Consider the following 20,208-nt stretch of genomic DNA (forward strand, 5'->3'; position numbering starts at 1 on the left):
ACTTACTCATTCACTATTTGAGTGGTTTCGTCATCATTGAGATTGTAAAGAAATTAATTGTTGAGGATTTCTTTTTAAAACATTAGTTTATATTATTAATGGTAATCATATAAATTTCAGAAAGAAATATTCCAGTATTTTATACAAATCAACCTTCACGTATTCCAATTATTCAATTATTTAAGGGGAGGATGTGATTTTTGAAAGGGAGAAAAAAAGAAGAGAAAGAGAGAAAAGGACGAAGACGTGTAGTGAAAGAAGAGAAAAAGAGATGATGATAATGAGGAAATATAGAAAAAAGACAGAAGGGGAGATAGAGAGAAAAGATGAATTGGAAATAGTCAACCGTGTTTGTCAAGAACTGTAGATTCAATCAACATCTAATAGACTCTTGATTTTGGCTTTAATGTACATCAAACGGTTGTGATAATTTAGACTATTAAGTCACCAAAGGCTAACTGTCTGATCCACTTCCACCTTCTTTAAGTTTTGTTAAGAAATCCTTAACCATAAGAACAGCAGCTCCCTTGTTTTTAAGACGCATTGTATCTTGTTCCCAATCAATGAAGGCCTGAACAGATATCGAAGCTTTTCTATAAAGATTATCAAATAAATCTGTCACTAGTCCTAAAGATGAAATGAGAAATGAGTAATTAAAGAATTATCTGTTTCAACTTTCGATGAATAATTTTATCATGAAACTTACCTTTAGGATTTACATATTCTCCTACTAATATTTGCGTTGTTGTGATTATTTCTATTTCTAAGTTTTTATCCCCACCATGGAATTTGGCCAGAATGGGACAATAATTAGCAAACAGTTTGGAGTTTAATTTATAAGATACATTTGTTCCTGGAGAAAAGAAATAAAAACAATGAACATTTACAATTATGCATACATACAGTGAGAGTAAAATTGGAAGAAATTTCTCATATACTCACCACCACCATTATTATTTTGGACAACACATCTGTTCACCACGGCTTCGGTCAAGGCACGCACAAATTTTGCTTCTTTGACTTCTTCGGGAGTAAATTTACTCTGAAAAAATAGATACAAATATTAATTATCAAGAAGATCAGTACTTTTATTTGTCACAAATGGAAATTTCAATACTTACAGATATATATTCTGATAACTGGCTTACACTATGACTTTTAACGAAATTGCTTAGTGGTTCGAGTTTTAATTGTAGATCAAACACAGGCATTGTCAGATCCTAAGAGAAAAAGTAACCAATATAAATAAGGTTAGAAAAAAACAAAATTCGAGCCAATAGAATATCGAAACTTACAAGTTTTTTGAAAAATTCTTCTGGACTTTTTTCTTTACTCGGTAAAAAGGAAGACCATTCTAAGCTTCCGGCAATCCATGCAGAGGCACAATCATAGGGAGACTAGTTGAAGGGAAAAAAACATGAAATTAGTAAGATGAGTAAATTCATGGATGAAATAACTGTAAACTTACCGTAGGATTATTTTTCTTAAAATTTAAAATGTGATACATTATTAACAAGGCTCCACCTGCTTCATCTTCTTTAATTGGTTCTAAGGCTTTTGTGAAGAATTTTTTCCTATTAGAAGATTCTAAACTGCAAAATAATGGTACTAAAACCTCAGCTAAATTATTCCAAAGTAAAGGAATATCAATAATTATGTCAGCAGCGATTTCAAGAATACAATGTAGACTGTTGAAAAGATATAAAACGAAAATTTAAGATTAACAACAATGATACAAGTGCTACATGTCAAAAGAAATATAAATATTAAAATAAGGTCACCGTGTTGCTTACCCTTTAAAAAAATATTCTGGTTTGATGGTTTTCTCCTTCACTAAGTATCCCAACAATTCCCCAACGACAAGCCTTGGCTGACTAGATAGATCCAGAGATAAATTGATAGCGCTTTCGACATAGAGATGGACGTTCTTTTCGGTGCATAGCTCTAGAAGATCTTCTTTAGCGTCCTCTTTAATACCATGATGCATGAATTCTTTTACACAATTTTGAGCTTTTTCAGACACCTTAGCATCTGAAAGTTCCTTATTACCTTTGAGTTTGCTACCAACTGGATAAAGAGAAAAAGATACTATAAATAACAACTCATTTGTGACAGTGAGGAATGTAGAGAGATTCATTTTCAGATTTTGCGAGAATTTCGTCAAAATTATGTAAGACAGGGATAACTAAATATTCATCATGATAAAATGAAGATTCGATAAAAAAACGAGTAGTTTACCTTGTGCAACTTCTTTCTTCGGAGATTCGCGTACTAAATTACTGGTACTATTATTACTACTGGCTCGAGAATCGGAAAGACCACTTTTTTCCATGCTATTGCTACGACTTGATGTTTCCTTTTTGACTGATGCATCAGACGTACTAGCAAATGGAGCCATTGTTGATGGAACTCTATTTCCCATTGAAGCTCGACCAGGATACCCAGAATGTGGCTCTCCTTCCATAGAAGAAAATGGTCTGAAGGATGTTCCTGAAGACTGAACGCGTCCTTCCATTGAGTCCCGTCCCATATTGCCACTATTCCTAATGTACAATTGGGAATAATTAGAATAACCAAAACATTCACTTGTAAATCTAACTTACCTTGGGTTTTTATCTCTTTCATTCAATGAGTTTCTACTGAAAATATCGGAATTTGGTTGTGATCGTTGTGATGTTCCAGCACCTAAACTTGCCCCAGATCCCCACATACCTCTTTGAGGAAGTAAAGAGATAGTATCTGCTTGTGATGTCTGTTGAAATAAGTTGAGAATTGATTAGATATCGTATTTTAAGATCTTTTTTCAAAAATTCGAGTTAAATCATCAGACTAAGTTTTCTTCGTCAATGAATTTAAGACAGGGATAACTAAAGGTTCATCATAAAGAGTAATAAAATAAAAAGAAGAAATTAATTAACTTACACTTAAATTCATTTTCTTTAAATCTTGGAGAGTTTCCAACACCTTTGGAGTATTAGTTCGATTTCGTTGACTATTGGTATTCCATTCTTCTTGTTTGGATGGAGGTTTTCTAACATCTCCAGTTTTGATGATGTGCTGTGCAATTTCATGTTTCTTGTTTTGTTCCTCTTGTTGGATTTCAGCATGAAGCTGTTCAATGGTTTTTGGCTTATTTTCGGCTTGGATCTTTCTGACTTTCCAACCCGCTTGTTTCATGTCCAGCACATCTTGTATCATGAAACGCACTCGAGAGGAAGTTAATCTTTTCTGGACAATCTCTCGAAGCATGTTAAACCAATACAGGATTGCACTGCCTTGAATGGGAGGCTTCTTTGCACTGTCTTGCTCCCATTTCGCTCCAACAGTTCTCAAGAGGGTACATAAAAGTTCAAGTGACTCATCATCACTTGCCTTGAGTAATTTAGCGATACAACTATCCATGATAGCGACTCTGAGCATATCAAACATGTACAATTCACCAATGAATTTAATGATTCCAAGGGTTCGTTTTCGAGCTTTCCTTTTGTCCTCGTCAAGCTCGAGTTTAGCGATCTTTTTCTTTTCTGGATCGGAGATGGTTTCAATTTCTTGTAGTCGCTCTTCAATATTGACATCTTTATAAATATCACTTTCAAATTCGTTTTGACATTTGGTAAGAAGAAGTCCTCGAAATTGCTTCTCCTTAGTTTTGTCATCTTTCTCACTAGATTTGTCTTTATCATCATTAGACTTTTTAGCCTTTTCTGCTAAAGAAATATGTTTACACAATTTAGCATAATCAGTACAGAAAGCAGGTTCGTCGACGGCCTTGTCAAATATAAGCTCTAATACTTTGTTGAGCCTATCAGCCGAGTCAATGGAGAGGGCATCAACTTGTCTGATAAGGTCATCATATTTTTGAGGTGTCAATTTATTCAAAATTCCTCTGAATCTCTTGAGCAATTCTTGCGTTTTCTTTTCTTCCTCGTCGATATTTTCAACTGGAGCCAAGGCAGGAATAGCAGGTTTCCAAGCATTTTCAACAGTATGCAAAGAGACATCTTGATTGAGAGAAGGAGATGGAATAATCTTAATCGGCGGCTTGGATGGCCTGAGTTCTCTACTATTTCTTCCACTAATACGAACTGGTAATGAGCGATTATTACGAGACGGAGCCATGTAAGATGGAAGAAAATCGTTGACACGATTTGTTTGTTTTTCCCTTTGGGTTATCGGCTGAAAATAGAAAAGAAATGTTAGAGGTTTGAAGAGACTAAAAAAGGAAAAAACTTACCACTTGTTGCACTATGTCGAGATCGGGTAAATTGGGTTTTTTCAAAGACAGTGGATGACTTTGAAGAGATCGGAGAAATTCGGCCTCGTATTCATACTTGCCCTTAGCATTGATCTTGGGATGATCAGCGGCAGCAGGCTTATCATTTTCTTTATTTTCTTCTTTAGTTTCACTTGGTGAAACTTGATCAACTGAAGTTTCGGGGACTTCTTTCGATTGTTTAAAATCGTCTTGGGGAGAAATAGATTCCTCTCGAGTCATCACAGAGGCATGATCTACAACATCGATTGGGACAGGTCGAGTTTCTTCAAGTGAAGCGTCTTTTATTTCAGACGATGAAGATATCTCATTAGAGTTTGGAATTTCTTCACTAACTGGAGATACTTGAGTTGTTGACTCGACAGATTTTAGCTCAGATTTGCTCTCAATCACAGCTTGTTTAGATGAATGTGTGGTTGAGCTATTTGTAGAGCTAGAGTTACTTGAGTCTTCAGTTGGCTCAGGTGTAACACCGGCCGATATTGTTAGTTGGTCACTTTCGGTTCGAGCGTCAAGGTCGTTAGTTTTTTCCTCAACTTTCTTTTCAGAACCAGCTTTAGCTAATAAGGCGAAAACAAAACAAGAATTAAAACGTATGAAGTAAGAAAAGTTGAAGTAAAAATTTAACCCATAAAACAGTTTAAGTGTATTAACCTAAAAAATTTTTTTTGTTGAATGAAATCACGGAAATGAAAGAATGGAGATAGAAATATAGACAAGTCAAGACTAGAGATAGAATGAGTTATGGACAAGGAAAATAAATTAAAAATCACATTGGAAACCTTGTAGGTCGATGGTGAAAAAATTAAAGCTTAGAAATAACGAGCAATCAGGACAAATCAATCTCAAGGTAATTAGGGAAAGTAATGAAAATCAAATGGCAATTCACTGATGAACAAATTAAATCTTGTGGTTAAATTGAAAGAGCTGTTTAAATAAATAACTTACGTGATTTGCTCTCAATCACAACTTGTTTAGATGAAACTGTGTTTGAGCTAGTGGTAGAACTAGAATTACTTGAGTCTTCAGTTGGCTCCGGTGTAACGGTCGATTTCGTCAATTGGTCACTTTCAATTCGAACATCAAGGTCATTCATTTGTTCCTTGACTTTCTTCTCTGGACCAGATTTAGCTGAGGAAAATCAACGAGTAAAAACAAGTTAATTGAATGAAGTTCAGGAATTAAAATAGATTCACGGAAATGAGTAGTTGATGAAGGTATCAATTAAGAGCAGAGATTAAAGTAAGAGTAGGGAAAGATGATTGTTAAAATTGAGTAGTTGTTAATTGAAAATACTATTTACTTTGAATTGATTCTAAAAGAGAGACTTAAAGGTGAAAGTTAATGAGATCACAATTGAATAAAAAAAGTTAGACAAGGTCAAAGAGTAAAGTAGAGACTAAAACCAAAGAGCAGAAAAAACTAGAAGAGCACGAGTTAAAATTAGAGATTGAACAAGATATGAGCTTCTAAATGAGGAGGAAGATGGCGCTGGCAAAATAAGAGCTTAAAGTAAGAGGAATAGATGCGAAAAATGTTGCTCTTTCTTTTTTACTTTCTTACACGTGGCGTCACCTGCACTTGGGTAATGAAGCTCTTATCTGATTGCAATTCTAATATCATCTCATACTCTGCCTTCAGTGTTACTCTGATGCAGCAAATGTTGATTGAATAGTAGTTCAAACACAACAACTAGACGTCGCTTCACTGGGATTTATCATAGAGTTACAGTGGGTCCCCTTATAAGGAAACACTATGATAGGGAAAAAGAAAGAGATGAAAAGAAAGGAAACATTTGCGACGCTGAAAAGTAAGAGATTTTGTGGTGACATCTATTAATTTATATACCCGTTTGGATTCCCAAGAAGGGAAACCACTGATTTCTTCTCAAAAACTCTTAAAATCGAGTGTTTTGGAATCAACCCATAAGGTTTTCTTTCTCCCTCGCTCTTTTCCTCCCTCTCTGTTTTTTTCTTTTTCCCTCTGGTCAAGATGGATTAACTGAGAAAGAGTGAGATTTTGAGAGAGACCAGCAAAACTTATCAGCTTCTAAATCGGACTGGAATTTAAACTGATACAATGACATCAAATTGAGAATCAGCTACTGCTAACATGATCAAAATCCAGATTATTTTTATAAACAAGTATTGCGTCTATGACCTTAGCTTAAAGGTCAAGGATCGAGCGAAGTTATCGAATCTAATCTAATTAATCATAACAAATAATAAAGACTAACTAATTAAAGTAAAAGTATTAGATATGAATGAATGTAAATTGAGTGTTTACAACTTGATGATTGAAGCAAAGCGACATTTTGAGAAACGTTGCTTCAACCATAAATGTACTCCAGCTGCTTAAGCCAAATACCAAAATAATTGTGACTCCTAATGAAGATTATTGAGAGCTCAAAATAGACAAGAAGTTGTTTCAGTTAATCCACAACAATCATTCATAAAAAGTGGTTGATAAAACATAACATAAACACAGAATAATAAAATCATCTCACGCGTTGTTGATGTGGCATTAGTAGTGGAAGATTTTTCAGGCTCGCTCTCTGGCTTAACAGGTACAGGTGATCTGAGCTCAGCCACGGAAATTTCTTTAAGTGTATTAGGATCCTGGATCAAAGCTCCTTTTCTGACGCGAGGTTGAGGTGCAACTGCCCCTTTAGTGGGCAAAGTCTGGCCCGGTATCTGCTGCAATGCAGGTGTCACTGAATTCATCTCTTGCGTTTGAGCTGGTGGCATATATTGTTCACTATAATATAGTTGATTGTCAGTGCTTTGCACCATTCCTTGACTAACATTATATGGTGATGGATTTGCGGTGGCTCCCGGCACATTACGAGCAATAGCAGCATATTGATGTTGCATATGTGGATAAAAGGAGAAGGGATGTGCTATATATGCAGTTTGGAAAGGTATTTGTGGTTGATGATGAGGATGATTCGAATTAGGATACCGAGCCTGAGGAACCTATAAAAATTAAATAAGAAAAAAAAGCATTAGGCTCATAGATGTAGAGCGAGATGAATACATATAGAAAGACCTAAAAACATGCTTTACTATAAGGATGTTCTATTTACCTGAGATATTTGATGAACAATGTTTGGATTACCCATGAATTGAGTATGTAAACCAAATCCCACATTTGAAACAGTTTGAGGAATATTCGTTGAATTAGGTGGAATCATGTGTCTAGGTTGATGATTTAAATTAGCTCTATTGGGAAAATTACGTGATGTGTGGTTAGACTGGACACCACCATGTGCACCATACCCACCATTTCCACCTCTGCCTGACATTGTTTCTCTCTTGTTTAGAGGAGGATTTAATTTAGATAAGGGAACTCAGGATGTGATGTTCAGGTGGATGGTACACTCACTAAAATAGAAACAAAAAAATTAATAAAATTAATTAATTACGGTACAAAATAATTAATAAAATTAAAGAGGAATTACAATCACAATCCGACTTGTTGTCAGAAAGAACTAACAAAACCGGAAACGAGAACCTCCATCTTGGCCGGTTGTTGGATATTCCATCCGACAGATGGCGCTCGTTTTCCATTTTCTAATTTTTTATTTTTTAAATTTTCTCTTCATCGATTTGACATTTTCTGTTTTCATTTTTTAACTAATTTTATTATTTTTATAATTATGTGATCTTTTCTTGCACCAACTGTTGATTTTGCTGTTGTTCGCTTTGTTTCTCAGTCAATTCATATTCTCTGTAATCTTCACCTTGAACCACCTGATTCCTTTTTGCTGAGTTGGTGTTTGTTTCTTCAAATAACTAAAAGATGGGAGGCCTTATTAGTTATTTTAAATCTCTCATCGGATCCCGAGAGATGAGAATTTTGATTCTCGGATTGGATGGAGCGGGTAAAACGACCATTCTTTACAGGTTACAAGTCGGCGAAGTCGTGACGACAATTCCAACAATTGGTTTCAATGTGGAACAGGTTACTTATAAGAACCTTAAATTTCAAGTATGGGATCTCGGTGGACAAACTAGTATAAGACCATATTGGAGGTGTTATTATTCAAATACCGATGCAATCATCTATGTGGTTGACAGTTGTGATAGAGATCGTTTGGGTATATCTAAACAAGAATTAGTTTCCATGTTAGAGGAAGAAGAGTTAAAAAAAGCCGTTCTCATGGTTTTGGCGAATAAACAGGATCTCGCTCAAGCAATGAGTGTTGCCGAAATTCACCAGGCCTTAGGTTTAGATGCCTTAAAGAATAGAACATTCCAAATATTCAAAACATCAGCATTGAAAGGAGATGGACTGGACGAAGCTATGGAATGGTTGTCTAATGCTTTAAGCATGAATAAATAGCTCTACTCTGTCATCAAATCCAATTAATTATTGAAATAAAATCCTCTATAAGCCATTTTCTTTTAAACTGCCATCATTTGATCAACTAATTTGCCTGCAATTCCCTTTTCCACCACAACAGGCCCCTCTCTCAAACATTTCTCTGGTATAAGAAGCTGAGAATCAACACCAACGATGGCGATCCCCAATTTTTAGCTTCGATAACGAAACCGTTGCAACGAAATAAACGAAAAAGAAAAAGTGAGAGCTCGAATATCAAGAGAGTCGGCAAATCCCATTCCGAAAATAACGGAATCTTTAACTTGCAGAATTTCAGTTAAAAGTTTTCCCAATTCCACATGAATGTCTTTAGTCGGAATGAGATTGGAATTGCTATTGAATTACTTTGATTACTAACGAAGAACATGGTTGTTTACACGCTGATTGACTCTTTAAATTGTTCCAATATTTGGTTTCTTTATTCTCGGCGAATCTAAGGTCTTAATTGTTAGAATTGGAATTAGAGTCAATAAGTAAAAAAGGAGAGACTTGTTGGTGTATCGAGAAAATGGAAAATGAATGAAAATTGTAATTCGAATTGTTAATTGTAATTATAACCGATAATCACACGACCATAAGGAGTAAGAATTAACCAAAGAGCAATACAATTAAAGGTCAATAGGATGAAAACAATTATCACATTACAATTAAAAGGGATCCAATGAGCTAAAGTTAAGTTAATTGTTGGAAAAAGTTGAATTTCAGTTAGAAAAGCAATTAACTTCTCTATCGATTCTGATCGTGTTGTCTCAATACAAACTAATCTAGTGATTCGGTTGATTGTTTCTCTGTCCTTGGATTTATAAATTACAACAATTAAAGTAAAACAGATCAAGACAATCAAAATTAATCCAAGAGTTGGTAGAATATGTTTAGCAATGGTTTCAATCTCTCGATCGGCAACAGTTAGTAAATCACCAAGAGTAATATTAATTGCGATGAAAAGATTGAGCCACCAAATGAAAGGGATAATTGCAACAATTGAATCAAATTTAACTTTCATATTGTAAACCTTACGATGAGCATAAATCAATGAGGATAAATCACCAATCTTATTGTATTTAATGAACATCCGTTTGGTGTAATTGTGAAGTGACTGATTAAGATAATTAAGCGAAAGGTAAAAGTGTATGTAACCATCAAGGGAAATTAGGAACCATGAGAGTTGAGTGATTGTTGAATGTAAATTAATCACAATTAACAGAATAAACCAGAGGCTTTTAATTTGATAATTGTCCAAATTTTCAGAATCATTTTCACTTTCGGTTGATGAAGATGTTGATTGTGAGTAGATTGAGTTAATCATCGGTATTAACCATGGATGAAAGTTAATTGTATAAGATAAAGATCCGATTGAAATGAGAAGTAAAGTTGATTTGATTGTGTCGATTGTGATTAAGAAAAGGATCAGAAAAGTTAATACAATTGCGATACGTTTTAGAGATTTGATTGATTTTGATGATATGTTACTAATTATGTCTGATTGTAGTTTAATTAGTGAATCTTTATGGTAGTGGAGATAAAGCTGTGAGACACAATTAAAGAAAATTGTAATCAAGATAATTAACTGATTAGCGGTCGAGGCGATGAAAATACATGAGGTAAGGGTCAGTATAAAGGTTACAATTAAGTTAATCCAGTTGATTATTAGGAAAAATTTTATCCAGAAAGACGTTGATTTAGTTAATTGTAATCCAAACAATAGGAATAAATAGTTTATGATTAACATGATTTTCTCGGAAACAATTTACAAGCTCAGTTTGTTGATGAATTACCAATTAAATCAAATGTACGAAGTGAAATCAACTTAGGACATTGATCACAATCAACAGTTTACTGAATGATTAGATTACCATTGATTAGTTACAAATAAGATTTATTGATTTCTGGTCTCGATCAAGATAATCACCTTAATTTAATAATAAGGTAATTGTTAGATTTGATTGTAATTGAAATAATAAGCTGATATTTCAACTTATATTTCAAAATAATTTACAAATTGTTAGTAATTAAACAAAATCAAGTAAAAACACTATTATTTATTTGATTGCTTGCATCGAAATCGATAATTGTAAATTAATCTACTTAATTTAGTTTTCGTCGGAACATTTAACAGAATTGGTTCGACCTTAAGTTTGACCTAAATGGACAATCAGAATTAGAAAACAACAATTTAGGTTAATCAATCAACATCTTTATCGGTGAAATACTGAGAGTGTTAGTTTTTAGTATCGACTAATCAAAGCTACACATTTGTGGTCAAAATAAATTCCAAGCAGTACTAATTATCTTGTTCATCGATTTAATTGCATTTCAATTAAATCACAATTAACATCGTGTCTCCAAATTCACCAGAGTTTCGAATATTTTTTTTTATTTTGTTCATTTTCTTTCCACCAGATGGCGTAAGTGGCGATTTTCTGGTTAACCAGAAAAAAAATGTGTTTCCGGTCGGAAGTTAACAAACTTTGTTCATCACCACAGTATTTAAGATGAAGTTGATAACTAATTTAAATCATTTTAATTGTAATGTTTCCTGATAATTCAACACTTGACATCTTAACCTTTAGTTCTACGACTTGTTCATCAAATTTCTTGATGAAATCATGTGCCTGATAATTGAATGGGTAAGAATCGTTTTCTAATTTGTTTAATTTCTACATTCTTATGATGATATGAGTTCATAAATTATGATTACTATGATCGCAATCTCAGCTTTAACCCAGCTCTCTGATAATTATTAATTTCCCTATTTGTTTGAAATTTATCTACCTGTTGAACTAATTACTACTTTTTTCATCTATACAGAAATGGTGAGATAACTCACTCAATATGGAGAATCAACTTCTTTGGTCAACTTGTTGCTGATGACCACTTGGGTTCCATGTTAATGGTTAGTAGTCATTTTCCTATTGTTTGCTTTATTGTGAACCAATGATTAATCATCAGTTCTGCTACTGAAGAATAGTGAAGACATCAAACCAAATTGAATGAGAAAAAACTTGAAAATCTCTTTCCTTTAGCTTTAGGAATATGTTCTGATGATTTATTCTTAATTTCTCATTCCAGGCTCATTCACTTCATGGAGAGACTGATTGTCCTCTCTGATCAACTTGATTGTAGATGAACACGTGGACCCGCTGATTGTGGTCAACTCTTTTTCCATGGCTGGTGGATGAACCAATCAGCACATTTGTGCTCTTATTCATTTTGATCGTTTCCATGAACAGTTTTGTCAACGAATGATAATTTAATGAATATTTGAACAATTAAATAAACAGTAAAGTTTATTGTTTAACTTGTATTAACGAAAATAAATACTTGTTAAAATTAAACTCAATTGAAATAAATCAACTATTTACTTCATCTTCTATTGAGTAAACAAGGAAAATTTAATTTGGGCGGATTTTCATGATTATGTTTTGTTGAATTTGGCAAAATTGTCAACAATTAGGTTGAATTAAATATTACATAATTGTCTCACAGGGCTTGATGAAAGTAAATTAATGTACATGGTTAAAGTTTTTGATATCTTAGAACAATCAATCAGTTAATTAACTGATTAGTTTACTCTTTTCTCTTTAAATTTTGTAATAAATTGATCAACTAATTTCCTAAACATTCAATACTCTACATTAATTGTTTCTCGTTTTCTTCGAGAGTATTTGAGAGCTAATTTGTCCCCAACTATACTGGTCACTCTCAGCGCTTCATCGAGCATTTCTTTGGTATGAGAAGCCGAAAGGCAGAACCTGACCCTCGATTCAATCAAAGGCGTCGCTGGATAGCCCACGCCGACGGTGGCGATTCCTAATTTCTTGGCTTCGATGACAAACCCTCTGAAATTGGGGAGAAAAAGAAAAAATTGAATCAATAAAAAAGAGAAATTAAATTGTTGATTGTTACTTTTGTTACATGTAACGAAAGTAATTTCAATTGGTTGATTAGTTGGGTGCCAAGATACAAAGGGTGAGCACTTGAGAATTGATTACTTACACAATTTTCCCTGGAAAATAAATTAACATCGGCACTACAGGAGAATCGGCATTTCCATAAACGATGAAACCGAGTTGTTTCAATTTCTCTCGAAAATATCTAGAATTTCTGGCCAATCTTGCAATACGACGTTCACCTTAATTTAGAAAAAGTCATTAAGAAAATCTGATTCATCGATATAAAGGGAATTTCGTTTGATTCCTTTCAAATTGATTGGATTAAATGGGAATTGTTTCAACCTAAATGATGATCATTTTACCTTCGACCTCCAATTGTTATTGTTATCACAATCACCTTCATCATTTTATCATCATTTGGAAAGATAATTGAACTTAATCTAATCAAATTGAAAGGAATGAAACCAACACCCTGTTTATTGATAATCAACCGAAACGATGATTAATCAATATTAATGAAACTGATTATTCACCTTCTCCATCTCCTACTTTTCCCATGATTGTTTTCAGGGCGCACAGAATTTGTTGAGCCACCGGAGCCGCCATGCTACTTGCATAGCAGAAACTGTGTGATGTTATGCGAATGTGACTAATCAATTGTTTATTTCCAGCAATATAACCACCAGCAGATCCGAAGCTTTTGGTGAAAGTGCCCATCAGTAGGTCCACGTCTTTAGTGTCCACACCATAATAATCGCAAACTCCTCGTCCATGTTTACCAAGAGCACCGATACTATGAGCTTCGTCCAGGTACAAATAAGTTTTGTACTTTTTCTTTAATCGTATGATCTCAGGTAAATTGACGATCGATCCTTCCATACTATAAACACCTTCGACTATGATTATAATCTTTTTCCATGGACGATGAGTTTTCGGTTGACCTTCGACGATCGCTTGACGAAGCTTAACTTCCAGGTCAGAAATATCTAACGAAAAAGATCAACAATCAGTTCATCAAACATCAAGATATGCATAAAATTAAGGGAAAATGAAACTCACTGTTATGCTTGAAAACCTTAATTGTTGCACCAGAAATTTTGCAGCCCAAGATGAGAGATGCATGATTAAGTTCATCGCTCAAAAGTAAACAACCCTTTCCAGCGAGAGCTGGAATATTAGTCGAATTGGTTGCAAATCCCATTCCGAAAATAACGGAATCTTCAACTTGCAGAAATTCAGCTAAAAGTTTCTCCAATTCGACATGAATGTCCATAGTTCCTTTGATTACAAGAAGAGTGAAAAAGATATGAACATGAGATGGAATTACAATTGAACTTTGATTACAAGTATAAGTTACAAACGAAGAGCATGATTGTTATCAAGTTAATTGTTCAATTAAATTGTACACTCACCATATTCTTGTCTTGAAGTTCCAACACTGGCTCCATATTTGATTAAATTTTCTTTCACTTGTTCAACTCTTTCTCCTTTATTCTCAGCGAATCCCAAGTAATTGTAAGAACCCATGTTGATACATTTGGTCGTCGTTCCAGTGAATCTACGAAATGTCCAAGAGAAATCAGTCAATTTCTTCCATCAGTTGATTCGTTAATCAATCGCAAAAATATAAGTTTAATACCTAAAGTTCCAATTGTAATCATCAGTTTCTCGATCCAAAACCTCAATTATCGTTCCTGGTGCACTGCAGATCGGCTGATTCCAACCATGGCAAATACGTCGATAAATGTTTCGTGTATAAAAACTCTCGTAATTACTGTAGAGAGGAACGTAACCCTAGAATAGAATATGAGATGAATTGAGAGAGAAAACGAGAGCAAATAAAAGGAGAGAAAGGGAGAGAATTGTTGGTAAATCATGAAAATGGAAAATCAATGAATGTTAATAACAAAGTCACCAATTGATGGAAAGGTAAAAATGGAAGAGATGAAAAGAGAAGAAGAAAAAATCAAGATGGACACAAACAAATAGATGGAAAAGAGAAGAAATTGATTCGAATGATTGACTTACCGGTCGATTTCGTTCGATGGCACATTTGTTCTTTTCTATTCCGGTGTTTCGTAAAAAGTCTCGCAAATGTCCAAAGAAATTTAAAATTACGTACGAAAGGTAACAAAGAATTACAATAACAAACGGAGTCTCTTCATATTCTTCAATCAATTTAACTTTTTCTTCTCCATTCACCTTAACATGTCCATTAGTTTCTCCATTCACTTTACCGTTGATTTTTCCATTTACTTTTCCATTGATTGTTCCATTCTTGGAATTTCCATTCGAATGGCCGTTGGCCATCACTTTGTTCGAACAGTTTGACATCTGATGATGAGGTTTGTCACCAGAGAGAAAACGAGAGAAAATGAAACAAGAAGATGCAAGAAGAAGATGAAGACAAATGGAAACCAAAGAGGAAGAGGAGGGAAAGAGGAGAAGATAAATGATTGAGTTGTATGTTTATCTCTCTCACTCTCAGAGGATTAATGAAACTGAGCAACTCAAGAAGATGAGTAACCAAAGTAACCGGTTTGAAATCGCATCACGTACGATAACCGGTTAGTTTGAAACACGTTACACTTTTTGCTTCATTTTGTTTTCTGCAAGTTGATCCACCGAACGGTCAGTCAATTGTGGTTGTTGCCTGTTGACCATCACGATGATCAGAAAACCAGAATAGTTGACATGATTTCTTTTCCTCTGATTCTTCAATCGGTTGACAGTTTTGATCAATTCTTTTCGAATCAAAAAACAACAGGTTACATTTTGTCTTCCATGTTTTTCATCAGATGTTTTCATCTTCATCTTTTCTTGATTGTTGAACTTGATCATCAACAAACATGATCATTTCTCATGTTGTTGACTTTTCCTCTTTCATTAGTGTTTATCTTTCAACTTTTTTGTGTCTTCAACTTTTAATTTCCTCAATTAATGATCTTAAAATGAACTCTCTTGATGATCGGTTACCGTTTATTGTTTCATTTGGTGAACCAATGAAACCGTAAAAGAAATCAAATTAAATTGCCAACAATTAACTGGAAAATGATTTCAACAAATATTGTAAATTCAATCAATGTGTTTACACTGATTGTTTACACAAATATAACCTTTTAATTGCGATTACATCTTCTAATCGTCAATAAACCGTTAATTTCATTTCTGTTTCAAATCAAGTGTCAAACTGATGAGATGACAATTGATGATTAAGATCCGAATTAGATCCTCAACGAAGCCAACTTTTAATCTTCCAATTCGGCGGAAGATTAAGAATAATAATGTTCTAATACAACGAATCTCATCGAATCAAATTATATTCGTTTTGGTGAGAAAAAAAAACTTAGAATTTTTCATGATAAGTACTTTTCTCTATTCTTAGCAATTTATTGATCAATTTACTTGATCATCTTGAGATTTCAAGGTAATTACGTTTCCAAGTGTTTCTATCATTTTTCATTTACCATTAATGATCGTTGGTTGATTGAGCAAATTAAAACGCTTATATTTCTGGATATATCCGGATGGAAACATCTACCTGTATACAGAATCAACTTGCTGCACTTTAATCAATAAATCACAAGTTTACAATTAACTGGAAGATCACAATCAGCTCACAATTGTGGTTGAAACTCTGAAAAGTCGCAACAGTAAAAAAGAGTTGATAGTAACTTAGAAAATGATTAACCATGGGTAAGAAACAATAGTTAATTGAGGAAGTTGATGATATATGTAATGTTAATAACCATGAAACTCTCATGGAAATTGCGGATTAATTAATGAAAATTTCTCTATAAGAAATAGTTTAATGGTCTTTGAATAATCAAAATATCAAAAGAAGGTGTCGTACAGATTAATATAAACAAAATGACATTTTCCTGGATTTCGTTTGAAAGTTTGTTGGTTTTGAAAACATTCTCTTTGACACAATTCTCTCTCCCTCTCTTTCTCTCTCATTAACGAATATCAATTAATCTTAACTATCATTTCAACTAGTGTTTAGGATGCAGAAAGTGAGAGGGAGAGAGAGAGAGAGAGTGGGTGCGAGCATCTTAGAAGTGGGTGTTTGTGATGATGAGAATGTCCTTTGCTGAAAATTATTCAATAACCAATAAGACACAATTTGGATCACAATTGATAAGACTTTGGGATAGGAATTAAACAATGGTCGGGTTTTTGATGATATCGTTTTCATACCAATTAGCATCATCTTTGTATGGGTCCTTATTCATTAGACTTTCTTTGTTACCTAACTTAGGGTTCGACATTGGTCCATTTGATCTGTTAATTAGATTTGGACCTCGGCTAGATGATGATGAATGACTGGCACTAGTAACTACTTTCATTTTTGTATTATTAGAATTAATTAACTTATTAGATGTTGATTTGGTTGGAATGGGAATTGAAGATGGTGCAGATTGTTGTTGATTTTGTGAGGGAATCAAACTTGATGTTGAACTTGCATTACTCATAACTGACCCTCGGCTATTTCCAGACTCAGTTAAGGATTTTTGCCGGTGTTTAGCACTATATTTGAAGAAATCTGATAACTCGTAGGGTTTTGTTTCTTCCCAATAAGGTTGGAAATGTCCTACACTGACAACATTGACTTCAACACCATTTGAAGCTGGTGGGATTGTTGGTGACAGCGGGATTGATGGTGGGCGAGGAGAAACTTTACTTGAACTGCTGGTGGAACAACTAGATTTACTGCTTCTCAAATGCGAATCCATTGGTTCAGCAGGTTCAATGTTTTCATAGTCATGTGAGCCCATGTTGGACACATCAATCTCAGGAAGATCATTATAATAAATATTGTAAGAGCTGTCGAGCTTTGGATCTTGTTTTCGTTCAACTTTGCCAGGGTGTGAGTCCAAGTCTGTTTCAGACCAAACTTTAGGAGGCGGCATAGTGGAATGACTTGGCTCCAAATTATCAGGATTGAATGTTGTTGCTTTAGTGGCGAAAAAGATATTCTCATCGTTGTGAATGGTTGAAGCTGAGTTTGGTATGGAAGACGGTGTTCGAGGAGGAAGACTGGGAGCTGGAGTTGAGGGTTGGCGTTGGTTGACTAATTGAGAAGCATCGGTAGAACTTGTAGAAATGGTGATTGCAATCGGAGTTCGAATAATTGAACTGCGAACAGCTTTTGAACTTATATCCAAATGGTCATCAGAAATCGAACCAACTTTACCAAAATCACAAATGTTTTGATACAATTTAGATTCATCTAATTTTAAATTATTGTAAGAACAGTTATCTTGATTAGTTATTGATGGTGAGTCTCGTGATGAAGATGATGAACAGGATGGAGACGGAGGTGGTGGTAATGGCCTCGAGGCCATGTTGATTGAAGGAGGTGGTAAACATAATGGTTGCGATGAACGATGACATTTGCTAATCATCTCAGGTCTTGCAAACTCTTCACAATCCTCAGTTAAAACACTATTGCTTAGGCAATGATAATGATGTTGTGGTGGTTGATGATGCAAACCTCCTGGAATATGTGGTGTATGAATAGCAGAAACATAACTTTTTCGTCTAGTATTCTCAAGACTATCATGTCGTGTCAATGGATTGAAATCAGTTGAATTCGAATTTGTTGGCATGTTGTGTAATTTAGTTTCGCCGAAATTGGATAACCTTGGTGTAGATCCAATCGATTCAACGGTTGAGTTACGTTTTGGTAAACTATACAAATGAGATGTAACAGTGTCCAGAGATTCGTTTGAATTGTTTGTTTGAAGTAGAGAGAGAATGTTTCTCCTTTTGGTGTCATTAGCGATACGAAAGATGCTACTTTCACAACTGCTTGCACTTCCGATGGAACAAGAGTCATAATCATGAGAAAAGTGTTCAGCAGTTTTACATCTTTCAGGTTGATGACTGTCCACTTCACAGTTTCCTTTTTCAAAAGGGAAATGGACAGAAGATGGACGAATATCATATCTATTTGGTATTGAGGATGTGACATGAGTAGTCGGTGGTGAAATCGGTCTGATGTGCCTCTCAGGTTCACGGAACTTGACTGGAGATGAAGGGGCAGAGGTCGATAAGAAACTTTCACCTTGTTCAGTGGTTTCGTTTCCCTCTCCCTCTTCATCTTCATTTTCAAGTTGGTTAATATCAGAGACTAAGGCAAGACTACTTTTCGGTCTAATATCAATTGTATTTGAATGGGAACTTGAATAGTTGATCTCACTACGAGCTTTCTGGTTATCATATTCATTTCCGTCTTCCAATTTCTTTTTCATTTCGAGTAACTTTTTCTCTAGTTCCTTTAATCTGAGAACAGCATCTTGATAACTTTGTAGTCTTTTCTTTTTAACATTTTTCTTCAAATTGATTTCATTGGTTAACTTAAGATTGGCTTTGACGATTTTCCTTTGAAGTTCCATCTCCAATTCTAATTTGGCTAAGTTTTCTTCCTCAAAGGATCGGGCCTTGGAGAGTAAATTTTGATTAAGGATAAACTCAGCGCCTACTCTCTTGCGAATCTGCGGCACAGGTTCATTGGGATCCAATGGAGTCTCAGGAGGAAGCTCACCAATTATATCGGCTTCTTTAAGACACAATGATTTCAATTGTTGTAACTTTAAATTCAACTTTTCCTCCAAGGCCTGTTTCTTTTTCCTTAAAACTTCATAGGTATCTGATTCTCGCATTAGCATATTCCCATCAATTTCACAAGGAATAGCAGGTAAACTTTGTGAGCTTACAGTTTTATAAACTGTACTGGTCATCTTAATGAAAGTAGATAAAGTTGAGACAGTTTAAACAGGAAGGTGATGATAGACCACAATGGACGATGATGATGATGATGGTTTCAAGTCACAATTGATGAGATAATTTCTTTATTAGTGCTGGTTTAATGAACAAGGTGATGATAGAAGTGGTTGAAATTGTGATGATGACAAACGTTCTGAATATAGATTAAGAAAACAGGTAAGAAGAAGAGTTAAATGGGAAAAGATAAGACATTTAGAGGTGAGATAAGATGAAAAGGAAACAATTAACAAATTACATGATATAATCACAAGCTTAATTACCTTAGCTAAGGTAAGCACAAAGGAAGAAGGAGAAAAGAGAAGAGAGAAATAAATAAAGTTGAGAGAAGAAGAAGAAAGAGGAAAAGATGGTCTAGAAAGTGAGTAGAATAAGAAAAGACCAAAAAAGGTAGAGAGAGAGAGAGAGAGAGAAGAAGAAGAAGAAGAAGAAGAAGGAGAGAGAAAAGAAAACTTTGGTTTTGGACTGAGGCCCTTTTTCTTTATCTTCTTTTCCTCCTACTCTCATTCTGTCTCATTGTCCCCTGTCCTTCTCACACTTACCTTTCAACTGAACATCGGTGGACACAAATTCCATGGTGATAGTCGAAAATTGACCCGCAAATTGTATCACAGACAATTAACATGATGGAATTAAATAGTTACCAAAAAAAGACAAATAGAATATGAAACAAGTGGTTTTCTCAAGTAAAGTGAACTTTTGGATCCAGATCCTTATGAAGAGAAAAGCTGAACAGCAACAGGATTTTAATATCGGTTAACTTGTTTTCCTTCTTGATCTTGAGATTAGAAAAGAAAACATCAACTAATTTAGTTAAATTGTATATTCACAGTTTAATCGTGTTAACAAACACCTTCACCTTGTCAAACA

The 20,208-nt window shown here is 34.5% G+C and overlaps 4 protein-coding genes and 1 long non-coding RNA gene across 6 annotated transcripts; 2 read left to right on the forward strand and 3 right to left on the reverse strand.

Annotated features, from left to right (window-relative positions):
* Nucleotides 1-67: 67 nt before the first annotated feature.
* LOC128386006 (eukaryotic translation initiation factor 4 gamma 3-like) lies at nucleotides 68-7,764 on the reverse strand. Of its 2 annotated transcripts, XM_053344956.1 has the most exons (14): nucleotides 7,359-7,764; nucleotides 6,780-7,248; nucleotides 5,222-5,404; nucleotides 4,235-4,833; nucleotides 2,923-4,176; nucleotides 2,604-2,752; nucleotides 2,239-2,543; nucleotides 1,794-2,067; nucleotides 1,469-1,688; nucleotides 1,296-1,397; nucleotides 1,122-1,220; nucleotides 943-1,042; nucleotides 707-853; nucleotides 68-627 (listed from the first exon to the last, which is right to left on the reverse strand). In XM_053344956.1, exons 1-14 carry the CDS (start codon nucleotides 7,575-7,577, stop codon nucleotides 455-457), a joined length of 4,293 nt encoding a protein of 1,430 aa, XP_053200931.1. In that variant the 5' UTR covers nucleotides 7,578-7,764; the 3' UTR covers nucleotides 68-454. The 2 variants fall into 2 exon arrangements, with proteins under 2 accessions (XP_053200931.1, XP_053200932.1); XM_053344957.1 differs by lacking the exons at nucleotides 6,780-7,248; nucleotides 7,359-7,764 and adding an exon at nucleotides 5,577-5,836.
* A 90-nt stretch (nucleotides 7,765-7,854) lies between these two features.
* Nucleotides 7,855-8,684, forward strand: LOC128386016 (ADP-ribosylation factor-like protein 1). The gene has a single exon (XM_053344969.1). It carries the CDS (start codon nucleotides 8,075-8,077, stop codon nucleotides 8,615-8,617), a length of 543 nt encoding a protein of 180 aa, XP_053200944.1. The 5' UTR covers nucleotides 7,855-8,074; the 3' UTR covers nucleotides 8,618-8,684.
* Nucleotides 8,685-11,114: 2,430 nt separating this feature from the next.
* Nucleotides 11,115-12,022, forward strand: LOC128386017 (uncharacterized). The gene is made up of 3 exons (XR_008324854.1): nucleotides 11,115-11,283; nucleotides 11,465-11,549; nucleotides 11,726-12,022. It is a non-coding gene; the product is annotated as an uncharacterized LOC128386017 (long non-coding RNA).
* A 2-nt stretch (nucleotides 12,023-12,024) lies between these two features.
* Nucleotides 12,025-15,041, reverse strand: LOC128386010 (serine palmitoyltransferase 2-like). Its single transcript, XM_053344963.1, has 7 exons — nucleotides 14,578-15,041; nucleotides 14,189-14,343; nucleotides 13,962-14,107; nucleotides 13,609-13,827; nucleotides 13,083-13,535; nucleotides 12,653-12,788; nucleotides 12,025-12,495 (listed from the first exon to the last, which is right to left on the reverse strand). Exons 1-7 carry the CDS (start codon nucleotides 14,881-14,883, stop codon nucleotides 12,279-12,281), a joined length of 1,632 nt encoding a protein of 543 aa, XP_053200938.1. The 5' UTR covers nucleotides 14,884-15,041; the 3' UTR covers nucleotides 12,025-12,278.
* A 1,297-nt stretch (nucleotides 15,042-16,338) lies between these two features.
* On the reverse strand, nucleotides 16,339-20,207 carry LOC128386008 (uncharacterized). Its single transcript, XM_053344961.1, has 2 exons — nucleotides 19,881-20,207; nucleotides 16,339-19,474 (listed from the first exon to the last, which is right to left on the reverse strand). The coding sequence occupies exon 2, from the start codon at nucleotides 19,293-19,295 to the stop codon at nucleotides 16,710-16,712; it is 2,586 nt and encodes an 861-aa protein (XP_053200936.1). The 5' UTR covers nucleotides 19,296-19,474; nucleotides 19,881-20,207; the 3' UTR covers nucleotides 16,339-16,709.
* Nucleotide 20,208: the final 1 nt, after the last annotated feature.

The sequence above is a fragment of the Panonychus citri genome, unplaced genomic scaffold (genome assembly GCF_014898815.1).
Source record: "Panonychus citri isolate SS breed McGregor unplaced genomic scaffold, ASM1489881v1 Contig00063, whole genome shotgun sequence".
Classification (NCBI taxonomy): domain Eukaryota; kingdom Metazoa; phylum Arthropoda; class Arachnida; order Trombidiformes; family Tetranychidae; genus Panonychus; species Panonychus citri.

Bases quoted from the DNA above. Each gene is read 5' to 3' on its own strand.
- LOC128386008 (XM_053344961.1), bottom strand. From the start codon at position 19,295: ATGACCAGTACAGTTTATAAAACTGTAAGCTCACAAAGTTTACCTGCT.
- LOC128386006 (XM_053344956.1), bottom strand. From the start codon at position 7,577: ATGTCAGGCAGAGGTGGAAATGGTGGGTATGGTGCACATGGTGGTGTC. The intron at 854-942 runs GTGAGTATATGA...TCTTTTCTCCAG, and splicing joins CCAAAATAATAATGGTGGTG to GAACAAATGTATCTTATAAA. The intron at 628-706 runs GTAAGTTTCATG...TTTCATCTTTAG, and splicing joins AGAATATGTAAATCCTAAAG to GACTAGTGACAGATTTATTT.
- LOC128386016 (XM_053344969.1), top strand. From the start codon at position 8,075: ATGGGAGGCCTTATTAGTTATTTTAAATCTCTCATCGGATCCCGAGAG.
- LOC128386010 (XM_053344963.1), bottom strand. From the start codon at position 14,883: ATGTCAAACTGTTCGAACAAAGTGATGGCCAACGGCCATTCGAATGGA. The intron at 13,828-13,961 runs GTGAGTGTACAA...TTGTAATCAAAG, and splicing joins AACTTCAAGACAAGAATATG to GAACTATGGACATTCATGTC. The intron at 12,789-13,082 runs GTGAATAATCAG...TTCTAAATTAAG, and splicing joins AAAAGTAGGAGATGGAGAAG to GTGAACGTCGTATTGCAAGA.